At 47.2% G+C, this 19,786-nt stretch overlaps 1 protein-coding gene and 2 long non-coding RNA genes across 3 annotated transcripts; 1 reads left to right on the top strand and 2 right to left on the bottom strand.

Annotated features, from left to right (window-relative positions):
• Window positions 1-2,689: 2,689 nt before the first annotated feature.
• Window positions 2,690-10,846, top strand: LOC136112432 (uncharacterized). The gene is made up of 5 exons (XM_071799052.1): window positions 2,690-3,598; window positions 6,287-6,334; window positions 6,433-6,548; window positions 6,707-6,799; window positions 7,490-10,846. Exons 1-3 carry the CDS (start codon window positions 2,690-2,692, stop codon window positions 6,439-6,441), a joined length of 966 nt encoding a protein of 321 aa, XP_071655153.1. The 3' UTR covers window positions 6,442-6,548; window positions 6,707-6,799; window positions 7,490-10,846.
• Window positions 10,847-13,029: 2,183 nt separating this feature from the next.
• Window positions 13,030-15,260, bottom strand: LOC139825626 (uncharacterized). The gene is made up of 3 exons (XR_011735818.1): window positions 15,061-15,260; window positions 13,425-13,538; window positions 13,030-13,222 (listed from the first exon to the last, which is right to left on the bottom strand). It is a non-coding gene; the product is annotated as an uncharacterized lncRNA (long non-coding RNA).
• A 1,183-nt stretch (window positions 15,261-16,443) lies between these two features.
• Window positions 16,444-17,985, bottom strand: LOC136112575 (uncharacterized). The gene is made up of 3 exons (XR_011735817.1): window positions 17,821-17,985; window positions 16,741-16,818; window positions 16,444-16,558 (listed from the first exon to the last, which is right to left on the bottom strand). It is a non-coding gene; the product is annotated as an uncharacterized lncRNA (long non-coding RNA).
• Between the last annotated feature and the right edge of the window lie 1,801 nt (window positions 17,986-19,786).

Genomic DNA, 19,786 nt, shown 5'->3' with positions numbered 1-19,786 from the left:
GTCCCCGCTGTCACCAGCGAGGCCTCTACAAACCAGCCATAACTTCCCCAGACTTGGAGCCAAACTGCTCCAAGGTCTCCAAGACAAGTCGAGAAGAGTGACACGGGACAGAGGGACCTGATGCACCCACACTTAGACTTGTTTCCAGTCCTGCCTCATGTCCCATCTCTTGCTGCTCCTGACTGAGCTTCCTGGATAGGGACCTTGGTCTTGGTTGTTGCCGGCCTGGTCCAGGACTGTTGATGGACCCTGTCACCAGCAACCAGCTCTGCCTACTGCACCCAGACCCTGTGGGACTGTGCCCCTGCTGCTGAGTGTGCCGTGGATGCTGCCATCCCCCTTGGCTCCTTGCTCGTCACCGCTCACACAGACATCCTGCTCTCGCTGCTGCTTGACACAAACTTCCTTCTTCATGGGATCTCTGCCTTTAGAACCTCCTCAGGTACACAGGTTTTCTAAGATTCGTACCCTCTGTAATAAAACCACTTAGACATCCCTCTGATGCAGAAGATAATTTGACTTATAACACTTAGAAGACACCAATGGCCCTAAGCCCTTGTCTAATCTCTTTCTGAAAGTATTTATGTCTCACTTCAGTAATGTTCCATGCCATAAGCAGTCACAACTTAAATTCCAAGAGGGAAAACCACTTTTTCCTGTATATTTATTTGCTCCTTTATCTTTGTGTCTCAACTTTCATATCACAAGAAATAGGGAATAATCATTCCCAACTCTCCCCCTATCCTCCTCCTTTTTTTTCTTTTTTTTTTCCTTTTTTTGTTCCTTTTTTTTCTTTTTCCCCAGGCACCATGGTCCATATCCCTGCTCACCCTTCCTGTCCTCCTCTGTACAATTTCAGGAGCCAGAGCCTAAGCTATCGTTATCACAGACCTGCTGATGCACTGCAGCAAAGACACAACGCATTCCCTCACTCAGACCAAGCGCAGTGCAGGGGGAACATGTTCAGCGTAGAAAACAGTTCATAATACGGAAGATGAACAGAGGACGCTGGGAGGCATTCTTAAGTTCAGTACTTTGTTAATATTGTGTGACTAAGACAAAAATTCTTACTCTGTACATGTAAACACAAAACTATTCTACACTGTACAAATTTCATCCCGATACACGGTGCTCTCATTTACTCCTTAGATAACTCTGGCCTCAGCCTCCCTACACTAACATTAATAGAAAATGTTCCCTTTTCCCAGGTCTGCTGGAGGACTCGTCAGCTACTTGCAGACTTTCCTCTTACCCTCAGTCCTTGAAAGTTTACCCTTCTTACACTGGAAAAAAGCAAGACTCAATGCATCTGGCAACCAAACAAACGTTCACAGCAGGATTCTGATTTGCAGATGTCAAAGAATCCTGTTATTAACTTTGACCTTCAATTTTTCTTATCAAAAACAGGGAACGAAAGTTGGTACTGAAGTCCACATACTGTAGTTTAATCAAGATTACGATAATGTCCAGAACTATAGAGATATTGATCCAGACACATTAGAAACAAGCAATGAGGTTTGGAAAAAAAGGTTTCATTCTGTTATAAACAGCAAACACAAATTCTTCATGAACAGTTTATTTGCTTATTTTCCCAGCTGAAGCCAGTCCAGAATTTAGTCAGGACAAATATGAAGATGAGATTTTAAGACTGATTTGAAGACAGCACGAAACACTGAAACTAGGCTTCTCATGAAAGAGAAGTTCTATTTAGATCCTTTTAAAGTGAAAAGCAAGTATTTGGTATGAAAGGGAAGAACATCAAAGCAACCAAGTTAAATGCAATATTAACACCAGACACACACTAAGAGCAGAACTGCAGGTGAACACGTTAAGGTAAACGAGTGTACTCAGTCTGACAAAACAACAAAGAAAAGTAGTTAAAACTACCATTACAATAAACCTCTACTATCATCCTAAGCGATACTGTCTCACTGTAATATTCTCTATCACTCTGTTCACTGTTGTCTTTTCTATTTTACCTAAATCCTTAGGGCTGAGGATGATTTTTTCCATTTATTTTGCTACAGGACTCAGCACCAAGTAGTCTGATCACTCACTGAAGCTGACAGGCACCCAAACTACACAAATAAGTTAGAAAGCCTGGAGCTCTACTGTAATAGTTTGGTCAGCGGTAGTTATAACCTCTATTTTACAGAAAAGGCACGAAGAGAACAACACTGAATATAAAATAATTTTAACAACTCCTATCCCATTCAGTCATTGCCTTCCATACAAAGCTGGATGAAATTTCCACATGCTTCTGGTGCTTCTTTTGACCATAGTTCTGTATCTATATCTCCTGCTGTTGTCCGCGACAAAACCTATAGAGATAAATACATCATTAGTTTTATGGTAACTTTGTCACTGTGCAAATAATATCTTTGCTAAGTTAAACCAGTGCTTCTGAACTCCTTACATTACTAACAGCAGCAGACATTCGAATGTGCCAGGCAGCTGCTGTTATCCCAGACAGCATTGCCAGTTCCTAAGATGCAGTTCTGGATCGATACACATAGCAAGGCTTTGAGGCCAATAAGCTGTGGTACCCGACACACGAGAGAAACCTAGATACCCTTTATCACTTCCATAATGAAGCAACATAGGAAACACAATTATGCCTTAAATCTCCAAAGGCATTATACCTCTCTCATGAGCAATACCATTAAATCAAATGAAAGATCATATTAAAATGAAGAACTTAGGCTACAGTCAAGAACAGAGGAAACGAAACCCTTCAAGGGCTGCTGTGCCACGGCCCCACACAGCACACACCGCCTTCGCCTCAGGCCGCATTTTCAGGGGCTGCACCGCCTCAAACTATTCAAACCGGCCCGCAACGCGGACACCACCGCCACCACCACACCCGTGTCCTCCTCACCTCCCCCAGCCCTGCCACACGCAATTCCTTCACACCCCGCACCATTCAGCAGCAGCCCCTGTGCACACCGCGACCCCCGCACCCGGCTCCTCGCAGAGCGCGCGATCCACGCCCCGAGCGGCCCCGCGCCCCACGCCCCGCGCACGCGCGCCAGCAGCGGCTCCCGCCCGCAGCCCCCTCCCTGCGGGGCAGCGCAGCTCCCTCACCCCCGCCGGCCTGGGCTCGCCCACGGCAGCCCCTGCCCCCGGCGAGCCCCCCTTGCCGTTGGTGGGGGCTCCTGGATGCAGATGTTGCTCATGGTGGGGAAAAGCGAGTCCCAGCAGGGGACCAACCATCCAGGCCCGGCAGCCGGTTACGCTTCGCCTGCAACGCTGCCCGCCCCTCCGAACCTCCCGCCATCTCGGACGCATCTACGCAGCCCAGGGAGGTGGGGAGGTGGCTGCCCAAGCCAGGAGGAAGGAAGAAGGACGAAGGGATGAGTCCCCGTTTGAAGTCTCTAGGGGAGTCACTGAGGAACAACTTCCTTTCAGAAAGACCTGCAGCCTTCTCCAGACATCTGCAGCCCCTCCCCGTGACTCCCGCCCGGTGCTGAGGTCCCCCGTCCTCCCTGTGAGAGGTACGGTCCAAGAGTGCGCCGGGCAAAGCCTTCCGGCGGGAGAGGCGGCGCCGCCAGCCCAGTCCGGGCGAGGACGGCGGCGGGAGGTGCGGAGGCGCTGCCGGGTAAGGGGCTCCCAGCCAGGTTTGCGGGGCCGGCAGTCTCAGTGGCCGCCTGGGCCCACGGCTGGCGTGTTGGAAAGGGGAAATAAGCGGCGGGCCGATGGAAAATGACGCGGGAAGGTGGCGGGGCCGCGCGTGCAGCGAGAGGCGGGGCGGGCGCGTTTCCCGGGGCTGCCGTGGAGAAGCGTTGCTCCGGGCGGCACAGCCGGGGCTCTGAACCAGGCGGCGTTGCGGTAGCGGGAGGGAGGCCGGGAAGCGGGCTGAGGGAAGCGGGCAGGGGCTGAGCGCAGCCGTGCACTCGCTCCCTTCTAGGCCTGCGGGGCCTCTCCGCAGCGTTTCGGGTGGATGAGGACCAAGTGCTGTGTTCCTGTCGCCTGTTAGTATAAGCCACCTTCTGTAAAGCTGGATCCAAAGAGTGGTGGTTGTTCTTAGGCTTGGTTTTCCTTGCCGTTTTTTGTTCTGGATTGTTTGTGTCCCACTAGATTATTGCTTCAATAGACCCGCTGAGAATGGTGGGGAGGCAGGACAAGCAGGAACACCTGCTCTGTTTGCAAGGGGTTTAGATGTACGTTAGACCAACATACAGCCATTGCTTCATCGTTCTTTCTTGATCCTGAGACGTGAGGAGCGTTTGACTGTTTTGAGTATTTCTTTGACATGACATTGCAAGGTACAGGTGTACTTTTGTTCCTTGTTTCTTGACATTTCCTTCCGTGTTCCTTACCTCCTTGACCCTCCTGGATTTCCCTCAAAAGACAGCCGTAAAACATGCGCCTAAGCACTGCTGAGTTTATAGACCCTGAAGATGATGGCAGAAAACCATGTGTTATAATGGAGCGTATGTATTGTTATTGCTCAGCTTTCCAGCACTCTTCATGGCATAGACCAGTAAGTTGTCCAAGTTTTCAAGTGAGTTTTCCAGCCTGGGGTTTGAAGGGTTCTCTGTTTATTTGAGTAAGATTTTCTGAAGACGGTGCTTGTCTCAGTAAATCAAAGTTTGAATTATTGGAGATGATGTACCCCCTTTCTGGTTTTCTGATTTCCGTCATGGGTTTCTTGTTATGTTTGCTTAATTATTTATTTACATAAATGACCTAGTTATGCAGAAAACTGTATATAACTGTTGAAGGCACTGATTTTTTCATACTCTGTTCAGCTGAAGATAGAAGGGCACTGTCGAGGGTTTAGATTGCGGGGTGACAATCAAACCCTGGCAGATGTATTGTTAAACCCCTCTCCCCCCACTTCCCCCTTTTGCCCTTCCCACTCAGCACAGGCGATCGGGAGGGAAAGGAGGACAGAGAGAAGAGAGTTGGGAAATTAAAAATGTTTTACTAATGCTACTGATAAAATAGAGAAAATAATACAAAATATACAAAACCGATCTTGAAAGTCCCGGCAACTGCAGAGCAGGCACCCGAAGTCCTGGACTGGACTCTGCAGCAACCGGAGCTGGATTCAGTCTGTCACTGGCCTCAGTTCGCAGGGACGACTCGCAAGGTCCTCTCCTAATGTCACCACAGGGAAAAGGGACGAGATCCTCGTGATCTCCCACTTTTCTATGAAGTATTCACGTGAATGGGATGTTATACACACTTGGTCAGTTTTTGGTCACCTGTTTCTCGTTGTCCCTCTCACGAGATGTCCATCCGTGCTTATCAATAACCTCACATCCCATTGCTGTGTTCACCAAAACATGGATCTGGTTCTCCAGGAAAATGCAGCTGATATGGAGCTTTCGCTGACAGGGAAATTCACTACAAGAGAAACTTGGTTTTTAACAAAACCAGGACAGGCACCTGTTTATTTTGGAAATTCAGTTGTGACTTTCATTACACAGGCTCAGAAGGTAAAAATACCACCAATCTGGTTTTGAGGATGGGTCTCTGGGGTTTCTCTTTTTCAGAGTCCTGTCCTGTTGTGTCTGTTTAACTAAACTGTGGGCTCAGATGGGAAAATTGCGCACTTTCTGTAACTGAAGTTTGTACTGTTCTGATCCGCTATCTCCACGCTTTTCTGTTACTCTTTTAACTTTAATTCACATTTACTTTCTTGCACCCATTAGTTCTTTGTATTTGGTGCCACGTTTCCTGGATTCAGAATCACTTCGCAATTTGTTTCGCTTTTTAAAAACATTTTTCTCTCTGTCTTTTGCCACTTTTCAGGAGTGATTATTTATCTATTTTTTTTTTTTAATTGCCTTTTTAAGACAAGTCTTGCAATTAAAATGTCAATTACTTCAGAGTTTCCATTGAATGTCTGTCAGCACCCACGCACTGCTATAATTTATAAGTACACTTGTTGTGGATCACTGGAGTGTCACAGCTGTTACTGTGTTCATACTGTAACTGAAGAAATGCATAAGCTTTCAGAGAAGTTGAATAATTGTTAAAATTATAATGGAAAGGTCATAATAAATCAAGTGGGGGTTTGGCAATAAGTTATGTAAAACTAAATGATCCATAGCCGTTTATAGTCGCCAAATTTGTTCTGATAAATTGCTGCACAGAAAAGTGACCTTAGAAATGCACTGGTTTGCTTTTCTTTAAGTTATTTTTAAGAGATTTTAGTGTATTTAGTATCCGGAGAAGTGATAACTCCTGTCTGCATGGTGACTTTGTTAGGCCAGATTTAAAAGAAACTTGAGAGTTCTGCTTAGCAACATCAAATTGATGAGATTTTCTCTTTCAGGTGGCAATAAGGACAACACCAGAGCAGGATGCAAGAAGTGTGGCTGCCGTGAGTCTGTAGCTTAGCATTCCTGTGTATTCCGAATTACATCCATAAGTTACAAACCATCTTCTGAATTCATTTTATGTCTTTTATTATTTCAACAGGTGTCCTAGACCTTCTTGGCTTCCAGCCCCAGTGGCATTTGTGATCCCCAGGTCACCTCCCTCTCCCTGGGAGCGTCTGCTCCTTTTCTGGCTGCCAGCCTGGACTCGTTGAGTAGGCAAGTGTGACGTGCTGCCCCCTGCAGCTTCAGGTCTTGTCCTTGTGCTCATTGTCCTTGGACCACGTAGCTGAAATAACCCCGTACTTCACCGGCTGAAGTTCGGTCTTCCATGGTGCACCAGACGTTCTTGTTTTCTCCACCCCGTTTTTCTGCAGGGCTTCAAGGAAGAACGCGAGGAGCAGGGAGCGTTCCTGGGACAGTTCACTTTCCTGGCGGCGCTGAATCCCAGCCAGACCTTCCAGCTGAAGGTACGGGGACACAGAGGGAGGGGAACTGTAGGAGAGGAGGAGAAATGCAGTTGAATGGTCAGAGGCTTCCCTGCCAAAGGGTACAGGCAGCCCTGTCCTTGAGCGTGTGCCACGCTGGCCTTTCTTCTGCTTTCACTTCCTGGAGGCGGATGCCTGCACTGCCGTCTTCTCTTTCATTTTGGGTGCTTAGTGCTTAGAAGCACCACAGTTGAAGCTGGAACCAGCTTGACTGTCTGGACCCCAAGTGCACACAAGTGGCCACATCCCGTAGGATGCACGACTGCTGGTCTGCCAGTTAGGGACCAGAAATACTGGGCTTCCTGAGGGTTCTGTAGGTGCAGGCAATGACCAGAGACAGGGAGGCCATTCTGTTTCCATGGCTTTCTAGAAAAGGCAAAGAGACGTTATAGTGACCCCAGTACGGGGTCTTCTGACTGTGGAAGCCAGTGCCCCAAAGCAGGTGAGAGCTTTCCAGTGTATTTGCTGAGCCATGTGGTCGCTGCTTCTTCCTTTGCTGTTCTCGTGGCCCAATGGGGTAGAGCAGGATAAGAACATCTTGACCAGGACAGCTCAAAAGCCCCCGCGGGGCAGCAGGAAGGAAGCTGCTGATCGAGGCCGTCGCTGCGGCGCTTCTGTCAGTGCTCACGGGCCAGAGAGGAAAAGGCGACTCATTTCTCCTTGTCATTGCAGAACGAGCTCCCTGGGGTCGTGAATTACATCAGGCTGCAAGTGCTGAGCAACTGGGGCCACCCGGACTACACCTGCCTGTATCGGTTCAGGGTGCACAGGGATCCGCCCAAAGATGGGGGAGAGGTGCCAGTTCCATCTGTCAATAAATTCCATTAATGTTCACCCAGTGGAGTTCCCGTCTGCTTTGCCTGTGGTGCTGCCTGGTCCTCCCTGAGCTCACTGGAGCTCCCCGTCCTTGTCTCAACCCACCAGCTTATGGGAGACTTCAGGAGTCCACAGCAAGGTTTTCCTAATTAAAAGAAACAGGAAAACTCCGTAACAAATCTGCAGAAAGCCTGACATCCACACACTCGCTGCCTACACAGGAACATCAGCAAGGCCCTTCCTGTGCACTAAAGATGGAATTAATGGACAGGTTTCCTGTGCAGGAAGCAACTAAGGATCAGCTGGGTGGAACCATCTGTTGTTACCTGTTTTCACAAGAAGCAGAAGCTGCTTCAGCTGCCATCTTTCAGTCTGTTGCTGATGAGAAAATGGAAGTGTCTTTTTTTATAAGAAGGCAACCTTAATTGGAAAGTTGGTTCCTGGACTTATTTGCCTCTCTGGGTACCTATGGACTTAATAGCCCAGGAACCCTTACAGAGTGATTAGCAAAGCAATCCCAGGACACTTAAGAGATCCCATGCCCACACCAGTCCGTCTTTCCTTTTCACCCGAGCTCCCCAGGCCCCAGGGCAGGAGCAGGCAGGGCAGTCGTGCACTCGGGCTGCACCAGGGAGGGGAGAGCAGGACCAGCGCTTGGCACCCAGGGCTGGGAGCAGCAGTTTGTGCTCTGAGCTGGGGCTTAGTCCATGTGCAAGCCCAGCACGGATCCAGATACCAAACTGAGGGTGTCAGTTCATCCCCGGTGCCACACGCACGGCACCTTCTCCCATCGCCTCCTCCCGATGAGCTGTTTTCCAGCCCCTTCCAGCTCAGCCCAGCCCAGCTCAGACACCTGCGCTCTGGCTCAGGGCTGCCTGGGGCTGGTGACCCTCGGGGCAGCAGCAGGAACCGCTCTGCCCCTGGGTGTGGGGCTGTCCCTGCGCTGAGCCCTCGGGCCCAGGGCTGCTGAACTGGGCCATGGTGGGGCCCAGGGGTGCTGAGGTCCACAGGTCCCCCCGGTGTGTCCGTGCTGGGAGACACCTGCTCCTGCAGCACCCCTGGTACTGATCCCGAGCCTGGTCCATCCTCACCCAGAAGAACACTTTAGTTTGTTTTTTTTCTTAAAACTGGAGATAATTCACAGAATCACAGAATTGCCTGGGTTGGAGAAGACCTCAGAGATCATCCAGTCCAGGCCCTGGTCCAACTCCAGTCCGTTCACCAGATCATGGCACTAAGTGCCATGGCCAATCTCAGTTTACAAACCTCCAGGGCCGGTGAGTCCAGCACCTCCCTGGGCAGCCATTCCAATGCTGACCACTCTCTCTGCACAGAATTGCTTTCTCATCTCCAGCCTCAATTTCCCCTGGCAGAGTTGAAGCCCCTGCCCCCTTGTCCTATTGCTGAGTGCCTGGGAGAAGAGCCCAATCCCCCCTGGCTAGAACTGCCCTTCAGGTCGTTCTAGAGAGTGCTGAGCTCAGCTCTAAGCCTCCTCTGCTCCAGACTGAACAAGCCCAGCTCCCTCAGCCTCTCCCCATAGGGCTTGTGTTCAAGTCCCTTCCCCAGTCTTGTTGCTCTTCTCTGGACCCGCTCCAGCACTTCAATCTCTTTCCTGAACTGAGGGGCCCAGAACTGAACACAACACTCCAGGTGTGGCCTCCCCAGTGCAGAGCACAGGGGAAGGATCACTGCCCTTGTCCTGCTGACCACGCTGGTTTGGGTACAGGACAGGACACCATTGGCCTTCTTGGCCACCTGGGCACACTGTTGGCTCCTGTTGAGCTTCCTGTGCATCAGTCCCCCCAGGTCCCTTTCTGCCTGACTGCTCTCCAGCCACTCTGTGCCAGCCTGGAGCGCTGCAGGGGTTGTTGTGGCCAAAGGGCAGCACCCGGCACTTGGCCTTGGTGAACTTCAGCCCATTGGAATCGAACCCATTTTTCCAGTCTGTCAGATCCCTCTGCAGAGCCCTCCTGCCTTCCAGCAGCTCCACACTCCCTCCCAACTTGGTGTCAGCAGCAAATTTGCTGATGATGGTCTCAATCCCCTCATCTAAATCATCAATAAAGACGTTAAACAGGACTGGACCCAACAGTGACCCTGGGGACAGCACTGGTGACTGGTCAGCTGGATGCAGCCCCGTTCCCCAGCACTCTCTGGGCCCGGCCCTCCAGCCGGTTCTGAACCCAGCAGAGAGTGCGCTTGTCCAAGCCATGGGCTGCCAGCTTTTGCTGGAGTACATTATGGGAGACAGTGTCAAAGGCTTTGCTGCAGTCCAGATAGACCACGTCTACAGCTTTCCCCTCGTCCACCAGGTGGGTGACCCGATCATAAAAGGAGATCAGGTTGGTCAGACAGGACCTGCCCCTCCTAAACCCGTGCTGGCTGGGTCCGATCCCTTGTCCATCCTGAGGGTGCTGTGTGATTGCACTCAGGATGATCTGCTCCACAGCCCTGCCAGGCACCGAGGTCAGGCTGACAGGCCTGGAGTTGCAGCCCTTTTTGTGGATTGGGGTAAAAATCAAATATTTTACGCTTTAAAGTGTGTGTCAAGCATATTCCAGTTAACTCTGAAAGTTCTGTTGCACAGGTCATTTAGTTCATCGCGCGGTTCTGCTGCCCTGCTAAAGTGGCACAAGCTCAAGATCAAACTCCGACTGAGCCCTCGAGCACCCAGCAAACAGCGGAACCATCGAAGGCCCTGGCGTTCGCATGGAAACAATTCCTTTCTAGAATGCATGGGTGTTGCTGGTGACATTAAAAGTCCCCTGAAAGCCCAAAGTCAAACTGATAGTTCCTATTCCTTTTATTAATTGTGCATTAAAAACAGTCTGTAAAAATAATTTAAATTACCAAATTTTCAAAACAGATAAAATGTATTGAAGACCTTTATATACGACCACACAGAGCATACTTTTTAAATTTCCACTTCTATCAGTTCTGAAATGTTACAGTGCCCTTCCTGCATCTCAGTTTTTGAATTTGCTGCTTTTTCATCTTTAGATTTTCCAGCTGATTTTCTTGTAAACTAACGCACTCATTTCATCTCTTTCTCATGTCTACGCATCCTTCTCCTTTGTTATTTGCTTCCGAGGCTTCTTGGCTCCTCTGTAAAAACAGATGTACATAACGTTTTGTGCAGAATGTATTAGAGCAAACCTATATACTTTTCCAGAAACATTTTAAAAATTAAACTTTCAGCAGTTCTAGAAGCAACGGGAAAACCAATCATCCTACTGTAATCCACCCGTGCTTGGAAATGTGCTGCTCTGGTTTTTTCCTCTAAAACCTTCCCCAGCAGATCTGGTGCTTGCACAAAGAGCCCAAATGCAGCAGCACAGCTGCTGGAGGGTTTCACAAGGCGGTTTTGGGTTGTTTGTATCTGTGCGGTGCCTCAGCAGAATTTGTATCTCGGGCTGGAGTCAGAAGGCCCCATACAGAACAGGGAACTGCCCGGGTGAACTGGAACTGACCGCTGGGTCACCTGGGCTTTGGAACACAAAGTCACAAAGTTGCACTTTCCTGAGCCACCCGCTCTGGACCGATCTCCCAGAGCAAGCTCGTGCTCTCCAAACACCCACGGGACCATCTGTATGGGGATGGAGCAGAAGGCTTGGCGAGGAGGTTGGTTGAATGTAAATACGCTCCAGTGACTTGCACCTGTCTGTAGAACAGCACACACGTCACACCAATTGTCCTACTGACCCTGTGTGCCCGATGAGCAGAACCTCTGTGTTAGATAACACAGGCCTGGGAGAAACTCTGGGCCCTTATGGCTGTGTCTGGGATGTTGCTTTTGCACAAAAAAAATTAATCATAAAAATCTCTCTCGAGCAGTGACCCGAACGGTTGTTTTAAACTTACAGTGAGCATTTTCACGTGCATTTCTTTTCCTCCAACGTGGTGCGCTGTAAAATCCCGGAGAACATTTGTCTGTCGAATAAACATAGACATTGTTTCTTAATTCCAGCTGCAATTTCAGGAAAGACTCTGTATGAGTCTGGTATGTGAATTAAATACTCTATCAGTTGGAGTATCAACGGGAGCACCAGTGAACCCCACATCATCTCTGGAACACATCCAGTGTTAAACACGGACTTGCTCCAGTGCTTTATGGAGCGTGTGGAACCTTGCAGCGTTTCCTCCGCTCACGGATCTGCCAAAGGAGGCGATTCCGCCACGGACCCTGCACTGGAACAAAGTCAATATTCTGGTGTTGAAAATCTTCCCAAAGGCAGCAGTTGCTGTTCAATTAAACAAATCCGTAGTGCAATCTCCTCTTCTATCCCTGCTTGTGCAAGCACTCGATAGAAGGCAATGGGCTGTTTGTGTGCTGGCAGCTGACTGTGCAGCAGAGTAAGCTCCCAACCACTGTTTTCTGTGAAATTTGGCTAAAAATATTAATTCTCTTGTTTTCTATTAATTCCATCTTAACTACATTAATTCAAATCATTAGTTGCAAAATAATCCTACGCTTTTCAGTTCAAACACAACAGGTAAGCATTACCATAGTTTCCCGTTTGGGTCGAAAATCTTCTGTTTGTGTCAAGCTGACGCTTTGGTTTGGAGCATTTCCCACCATACGGCTCAGGTGCTGCTGAAAGGAAAATTGGCAACAGTGGTAATGGTGGCTGCTATGACAAAATTCAGAATGTTTCCTCGGTGACCTCTGTACCAACGTGTCCACATTTAGCCACAGCAAACATTAAAAGAAAACAAAGAGACAAACACAGCCAACCCAAACACACACAAGTATTAATGCCAAGATGCGGCAGTGGTGCTGAGATTCATTGAACTCGACTGCATTCGCGGTAACAGTGCAGATAATCTCTCTTAAGGAGGTTCCCTTATTGAAAATTCGAGATAGGGAGGCATCCCAAGCTGCAGATTCAGCTCAGCTTAAGCGAGATGACCGAAACTGGTAAGATGGAATAACTTTCTTCACTTGTGATTATCGAAATTATTTACCACTAAATTTCTACATGAAGTGACAGATTGGAGAGTTAAAAACAAAGTGAAAGATGTAAAATTATGGTCACATCTGGAACAGATTTCCAAAAAGAAAGATACAGGACTTTGAATCCCACCTGCAGGCTCTTGTCAAGTTTCTGACACAGTACATCCCATCAAGGGGACAGCAGAGAGACGGAAAAAAGATGAATTGAAATATCCCATTGGATGAATGGAAAGAGAATGAATTCAGTCCCCTGTCCAACATAATATAATAATAATAATAATAATAATAATAATAATAATAATAATAAAAGTAACAAGAATTGACACAAAATAGATATCAGAAGTTTGGATAAGACCAAACTCCACGATTTTCCAAGAGAATAAAATAATACTAAATATTGAAAATAATGAATCTATCACAATCAAACCCACCTGCAGATCCATTGAACTTTGGTTCTTGGGCGACGTTCACGGTGCGGTAGAAAACATATGTTGACCTGCGAGGTTCCAAAGAGTCAGAATCAGTCTTTCTGCCAGCGCCTCTCACATAAGGAACAGAAGAGGCCGTTTCCTCAGCCTTATTTTTACGCCCTTGCTGGTAACTTGGTTTGACGTTGGGATCCGAAGAGCGAATTCCTAAAAGCGAAAAAGCAAACAGAAATACAGGACTGTTGTGCTGTTACTCAGAATTCGACACATTACAGGGTCCTAGAGGCTGAAAACAAGACTGACCAAAAAAGAAGGGATTTTTTTTGTGGACAGCCCAATTCAAATCTATTCAGTTATTTATTTACAGTAAGGTGTTCAGCAAGGAGAAGCTGATGCCAAAGTACATTACCTCCATTGTCAAAGGAGCGCCAGTTTCTGCTGGGCACTCGCTCCGCTGGAACTCTCCTTCCCGAGCTCTCTCCTTTCTCTGTGCTGTTCAGCGGTGCAGCGGTGTCACCATCCCCTGGAAAGGCAACAGCGAGAACGTGGGCCCTGCTGGTGTGCGAGCACAGGAACGGCACTGCCCTTCTCTTCCTCCGCCTCTGCGAGACAGCGATACCTAAAATGTCCTTTAACCTCCCGCTGTGTGTTCTTCTTTCTCTTTTGTCGGCTGTTTGGATCCTGTCTCGTGTAACTTGAGCACCTGACGTATAACTCTGCTGATCTCTAAGAAAACTGCATAACAGGTTAAAGACGACCATGGCTCCAGAGGAAAGAACCAGCCACACATTACCTGCTCTAGCTTCTTACTTTTCATTCATGGTATTTATGAATCCTATCTGATCAAATTGATGGTGTTTTCAAGATGCATGTCATCATAGTACCTAAACCCTCAAAGAGCTCAATGGAAGAATTGCTTTGGGAAAACATCTCTGTCCTTTTCTCTGAATGTCTCTCTATTCTCAGACCGTCTGGAGTGCAGCTGTGAACACAACCCCCTTATCCAAACTGTCCTCTAAGCGCTGACTCCCTGCCCTTTCCCTGTGCCGCACAGGGGGGTGTGCACCTCTGGAACACCCATGCTTGAGCCCAGGAAGACTGGTGGACTCCGAAGGAGACCTTTGGGCTGAACTAGGAATGATCCTTTTGTCTGCAGCACTTAGACACATGCTGGGTACGGGCAGCACTTGTGAACATCACAAAGTGTTACGAACGACAAGGCCAAAGCTGTGATGGCCCTGGTTGCATAGGTAAGCCCACCTCCAACCGCAAACAGAACTTCAAGAGGCAAGTGCCAGTATAAAGTACCCACAGGGCTCCTCACCTGGCCCCTACCACTCTGCAGGAAGATGTGGCTTTGCCTCTTCCTCCTTTTCCCTGCTCACATAATGACCACTTTTGCTTCCCCTCAGTTCAGGTCAGAATGCAGCAGAAGTTCTGGACTTCTGCTTCAGTTTATGGGGTGCTATGAAGCCAAAACAAACCATCACAACCAAAACACCAGTGAGATCCCAGTTGTAGAAAAACACCATGCAAAGCAAGGTCATTCCTTCACCCCCTGCTGGGAGGAGAGATGTTGAACAGGAAGGGTTTCCTAAAGGAAACGGAAATTCTACCGCAGAACTACACCTACCAATAGAGTAAAACGGGAAGAGAAAGGTGGACTGTTCTGAGATTTACTAAATATTTCTAAAGAATGCATCACATTAAAAATACTGTAGAAAGAGGGGATCGATATATTTGTGCAGAACATTGTGTTCATTCCTCTTCCTAGGGAAATAAATTAATTTCTGCTATGAAGATGACTGAATTATTGGTCATGAATCTACTGTCTGACTAATCATAAAGCTTAATAAAGCTTTACATTTCTGACTGTGGACACTGCTGCGCTCTACTTATGAAAATTATGCTGGATCGAATTTAGCCTTGACCATATTTGGGCCTAAATGACTTCACATGGACCTGCAGGGACAAATAAGAAAGCAGCACCATACAGACAGGCACACCTGAGGTGTTTTGAGAACCCTGTTTCAGCAGAAGCCCACCTGCAGACCCCTTGAACTTTGGTTCTCGGGTGCCGCCCACCCTGCGGTAGAAAACAGACGCTGGTCTGCGAGGTTCTGAAGAATCGCAATCTGTTTTTCTTCCTGCTGCTCTCCCGCGAGGAACAGAAGCAGCAGTTTCATCGTCCTGCCTGCGGCTCCTCGGGTGGTAACTCGGTTTTCCTTTGGGGTCTGAACTGTTCAATCCTAAAAATGAAAAAGCAAACTTTATAATGCTGTGCAGTTACTCCATTTTGACACATTGCAGGAGCCTGGAGGCTGGAGGGTAAGATTGAAACAGCATGTTCTTTATGGAGAGTCCTATCCAAACGTGGATTGTCCATATTTGACACTAAGAACAGAATTTAGCTGGGTCGTGCTAGACCATCTAACAGTTCAGTAAAGGAAAACGAATAAGCCAACTGTTTTCTCAAAATACGTTTTCCTGGTGCTGTGTTAGGTGAATTTCTTGGCTCCTCAGAAATCCATTTATTCCTCTTTATTTCTCTGGAGTGATGCTTATTTACCAGCTCACTGTGGTTTGTTTCTGAGGGATCAAAATAACACACATTCACTTTCTTAAAAAAACACACACAATTTTCTTCTCCAAATACTCGATGGTGATTCGAAAACCTCATCTCCCACTCCACACACAGGTCTTCTTGGGCAGAACACGCTTTGACGTGTTAATTATTCTGAGGGTATCATTCCTCAAAAGGAAAGCAAAAGTGGCTGTGTGTTTTTTTCTAGTGTAACCCTAAACCAGTACAATCTCTCCTGGGAACACGCTCTGCTGGTGCCTCCTTTCCCAGCTCTCGCCTTCTCTTTCTGTATTCCTGAATGTTGCAGGAATGGTATTACCATCACCTGGAGAGGCAGCAGACAGAAGGTGTGAGCTGCTGGTGTGCAAGCACAGGGAACGGCACTGCCATTCTCTCCCTCCCGCCTCTGGGAGATAGCGATCAGTTCAGTGCAATGTCCTTTAACCTCTCCTCTTGTATTCTTCTTTGTATTCTCTTGGATGTTTGGATCCTGTCTGCTGTAACTGATGCACAACTCTCACGGTCTCTAAGACAATTCTATAATACACAGGTTAAAGAAAAGCTACGGCTCCAAAGTAAAGAACGAGCTACAAATAACCTGCTCATTCTTTAGCTCCCCACTTTCCATGAATGATATTTACGGATCCTATCTGATCCAATGTATGGAATGGTTGTGGATCTCCAGATAGCACACGCAGGTTTTACAGCCCATTTCTACCTTTTGCATCCACAATCAACACAGGCAGTCACCATGCCTGAGACACTATGCACGCAGATATATGTGGGGAAAAAGAAATGGTAAACATTCATGGGAAATGTTGTCTGAGAAGATGAATATTACTTGCCTTTCTGTAAGTCTCGCTCCATGGCTTCCAAGAGTAATATTTCCTTCTCCTGAGCTGAAGACACAGTTTCTGCCGATTGGTGTTTGTGAGGGTACTGGATCCTGTAATACTCTCCTAAACACAGCGAAGAAGGAAAATTAAAATAAAATAAAATAAAATAAAATAAAATAAAATAAAATAAAATAAAATAAAATAAAAATAAAATAAATTTAAAATTTTTTAAAAAAGAACAATTAAAAGGCACAGTATATTGTCTTCATTGCTATTTAGGAAAGACTGACTGATTTCATATTTACCAGTTTTATAGCATATTTCCTTTATGGTTCTTTCCTCTTCCATTTCTGCAGCAGTCTTAGGCACCCAATCAGAAACATCTGTAGGAAATGGTTTTAAAGATTACTGGGTATCTGTACAAAGACCTTCAACAATTCCTAGTAATCATGTACCATCATCAATTTCATTTGGGTCACAGTGGGTTTTTTCTCAATGTCAGCTCTGCTTCTGGACGGAACGAGGATTCCTTAATATCAGGTGTTTCCAGGAGCGATGGAAGGGCAGGTACAACACATAGGAAGAAGCTAATGTGTGTGGATTTGAAACTATTCAAACCCACCCTCAGTGCTCACGTTCAACACAATCCTTCATTGACAAGCCAAAGGAAATCTTCTGACTGAACACGTCACCAGGGACGCTTGTCACAAAACCTCTGCCCACGGTTCCTGTCCTGGAACATCTGCTGGCAGAGATGGTGAAGTGAGGGCTCCTCATCTGTCTCAGTTAAGGCTGCTGAGATCAGCAAAGCCCCGGCTTTGATTTGGTTTGAATCCATGGGGCTCCCTCCTACTGCCCCCGGCTCAGGAAGCACTAACAGGGGGTCGTCCTCACTCTCTGGGAACGTGCAATTCATTCTTCCCCAGGAACCCCTCATCTCTAAGAGAGACACAGTCAACCGTTTGACTACTTTTAAAAAGCACAAAACCAAAACAAATATATGTATAAAACCGCATAGACAGTCCATCAATCTAGTGAATTGTGTCCCCAAATTTAGAGAAAGTTTGAAGAGTATTTGATGGCCATCTGAACTGCGGATCACATCCTAGGAGTTGTGGATCACATTTTAAACTTCATTTAATACAAAAGAGGTATGTGGGTGATAACGCTATTGAAATATACAGGTAGGCATTTCGCAGGAGTTGGAATGATGCCTCACGTCTGGTGAGCACCACTTCCAACATTTTGGGATCAGCAGGAAACTGTTTGCAAAACTTGTCAACAACTCTTTTCTAAATAGGTCGTGGTTATTATAACAAATCGGTTGTGAAGTGTAGAAAAGACCCTATTCTACTTCTTTGTAGAAGAAAATATAATCTGTTTACAGTTCTCTTTGTCATCATCCCCTTCATCGTCCTCCTCATCTTCAGCATTGTTGAGGCTGATAATGAGCGGAGCGTGAACTGGCAGGAAAATATTCTGCTGATTTCTGAGCGGCTCTTGCAGATGTGCGGGGTGCAGAGTCCTTTCTTGGCCACCCTCTTGCAATGGCACATCTGCAGAAAAGAACATGATTTTGTTAGAAGGGAACTGGAATATCAAACCCAGGTCAGACATGCAGGGGCACTTTTGAACTATTTATCATATTGAGAGGATCATCAAATAGGCAGATTATGACGTTCGGGAAAACTATTCTGCCAAGAAAATGTAAGATCCAGCAGTTTAACTTGACAGTTCACTGTGCCACTGCCCAGAACAGCACATTATCAGCTCCGGACAGTGCAAGCCAACTCCGCCTTCAATGGGTTTAGCAGGATTTCTAAGTATTAAAAGGACAAATGCAGTTAAAATGTTTACAATGCTATTCTGGGACACATGGACTTTGAATGTCTGCATTTTTTCAGTAAAAAGAGAAAGGTTTGGATCTATTTTCTCGTTCTGATGGTTGGGCATGGCTCTTCTAGAGGTTGCCCATGTCCATTGGGCCTCCAGGGCATCTTCTCTGACTCCCAGCACACCCAAGATGTGCCTACGTTGGCTTTAGGAGAGCACCAGCTGCCAGGGGTCGCTGCTGTGGATGTGGGAACTGCAGAGAGAGCAGCACTGCTGGAAGCCAAGAGCTCCTCTTAGAGAGGAATGAGAAAACCAACAAGCAAACAAAGAAACAAACAAACAATTTGTAATGGTGCTTTTTTACTTTCCAAAAATAATTTGATTTTCAGATATTATTTAACCTTGCAAATGATTTCTGCAACATTTCTACTCTGTGGATCCTGGCAACCTAAATCACCGCTTGTGCCATCATCTTTCCTGCAACACGAAGATCCATCACACGACAGCTGAAACAGTCACGTGGCAACACCATTCAAACGCCAATACAATTCCTTCCTTTGCTCTGAACTCACTGCGGCAGCAGATCCTACGCCACTGATTTACCGTGGTACGTTTTGAACCTTCGTAGAGATCACGAAGCACTGCAAGGACATTCTTGTGCATGAACTGACTCCAATGAACAGAGAGCGGAGAAAATATTTTTTACTCACTGTTGTCAGGTGGCAGGAAAAGCCCGTTTATATTCCGAGGGTGGGTGTGATGGAAGGCACAGTTGACTCTGACACAGCCTGATGGTCGCTTTTCCCAGACACAGGGGATGTGCCTGTACTTCTGCTGCAGGAGAAAAGAGTTGTCATCGATTGTAAGCAGAACAATAAACATGGACTAAATGGAGCAGTACGCGGTCTGCTGCTGGGACCATATCACCAAGGTTTTGTGGGACCATGTTCCGATATTTTAGAACTCTTAAAGTTATCTTAGGAGTTCTCATAAGCTCCAGATAACTCTAAAGTTATCCTGAATGAGGTCAGTTGAGCTTTCCTGATGTCAAACTGTTACCAGATGAGGAGCGAAGCCGTTTACTTATCCTGCACTGGACTCTCTTGCCATTAATGGACATGGGTCCTTGGGAAATAAGGAGCAGGACATCAAACCCAGAAAGGTGCCCAGCAAAAACCGAAAAACGACAAGTGTGTGAATCGGTGTTGTGAGACTGCTGTCAGTGCACTGCTCACACCATCTCCCAGCTCTCTGTGCATTGGGAGGTTCAGACATTACCAGCTGGGTCTAAAAGCAGCATCTCCAAACCACGCCACGTTTGGGCTGCAGTCAGTACAACTGGGCCATCCCCTGGGACACACTGGGCTCTGGAGCCAAAGCCCAGCTCCCGGGCATTAATGCCAAAACCCCCTCTGTCGAAATGGATGCGACAATGGAGAGCCCAGCACCCAACCCTGGATCTTCAACAGGTGGAATTCAAATCCAGGGCAAACACACGTTGCAGGACTTTCTTCTCAA

This window comes from Patagioenas fasciata, chromosome 25 (assembly GCF_037038585.1).
Source record: "Patagioenas fasciata isolate bPatFas1 chromosome 25, bPatFas1.hap1, whole genome shotgun sequence".
NCBI classification, from domain to species: Eukaryota; Metazoa; Chordata; class Aves; order Columbiformes; family Columbidae; genus Patagioenas; species Patagioenas fasciata.
Note: the sequence above shows the minus strand (reverse complement) of the source record. Positions and strands in the feature narration are given on the sequence as shown.

Coding starts and splice junctions, on each gene's coding strand:
- LOC136112432 (XM_071799052.1), top strand. CDS start 2,690: ATGAAGAACTTAGGCTACAGTCAAGAACAGAGGAAACGAAACCCTTCA. Junction 3,599..6,286: donor AGGTGCGGAGGCGCTGCCGG/GTAAGGGGCTCC, acceptor TTTCTCTTTCAG/GTGGCAATAAGGACAACACC.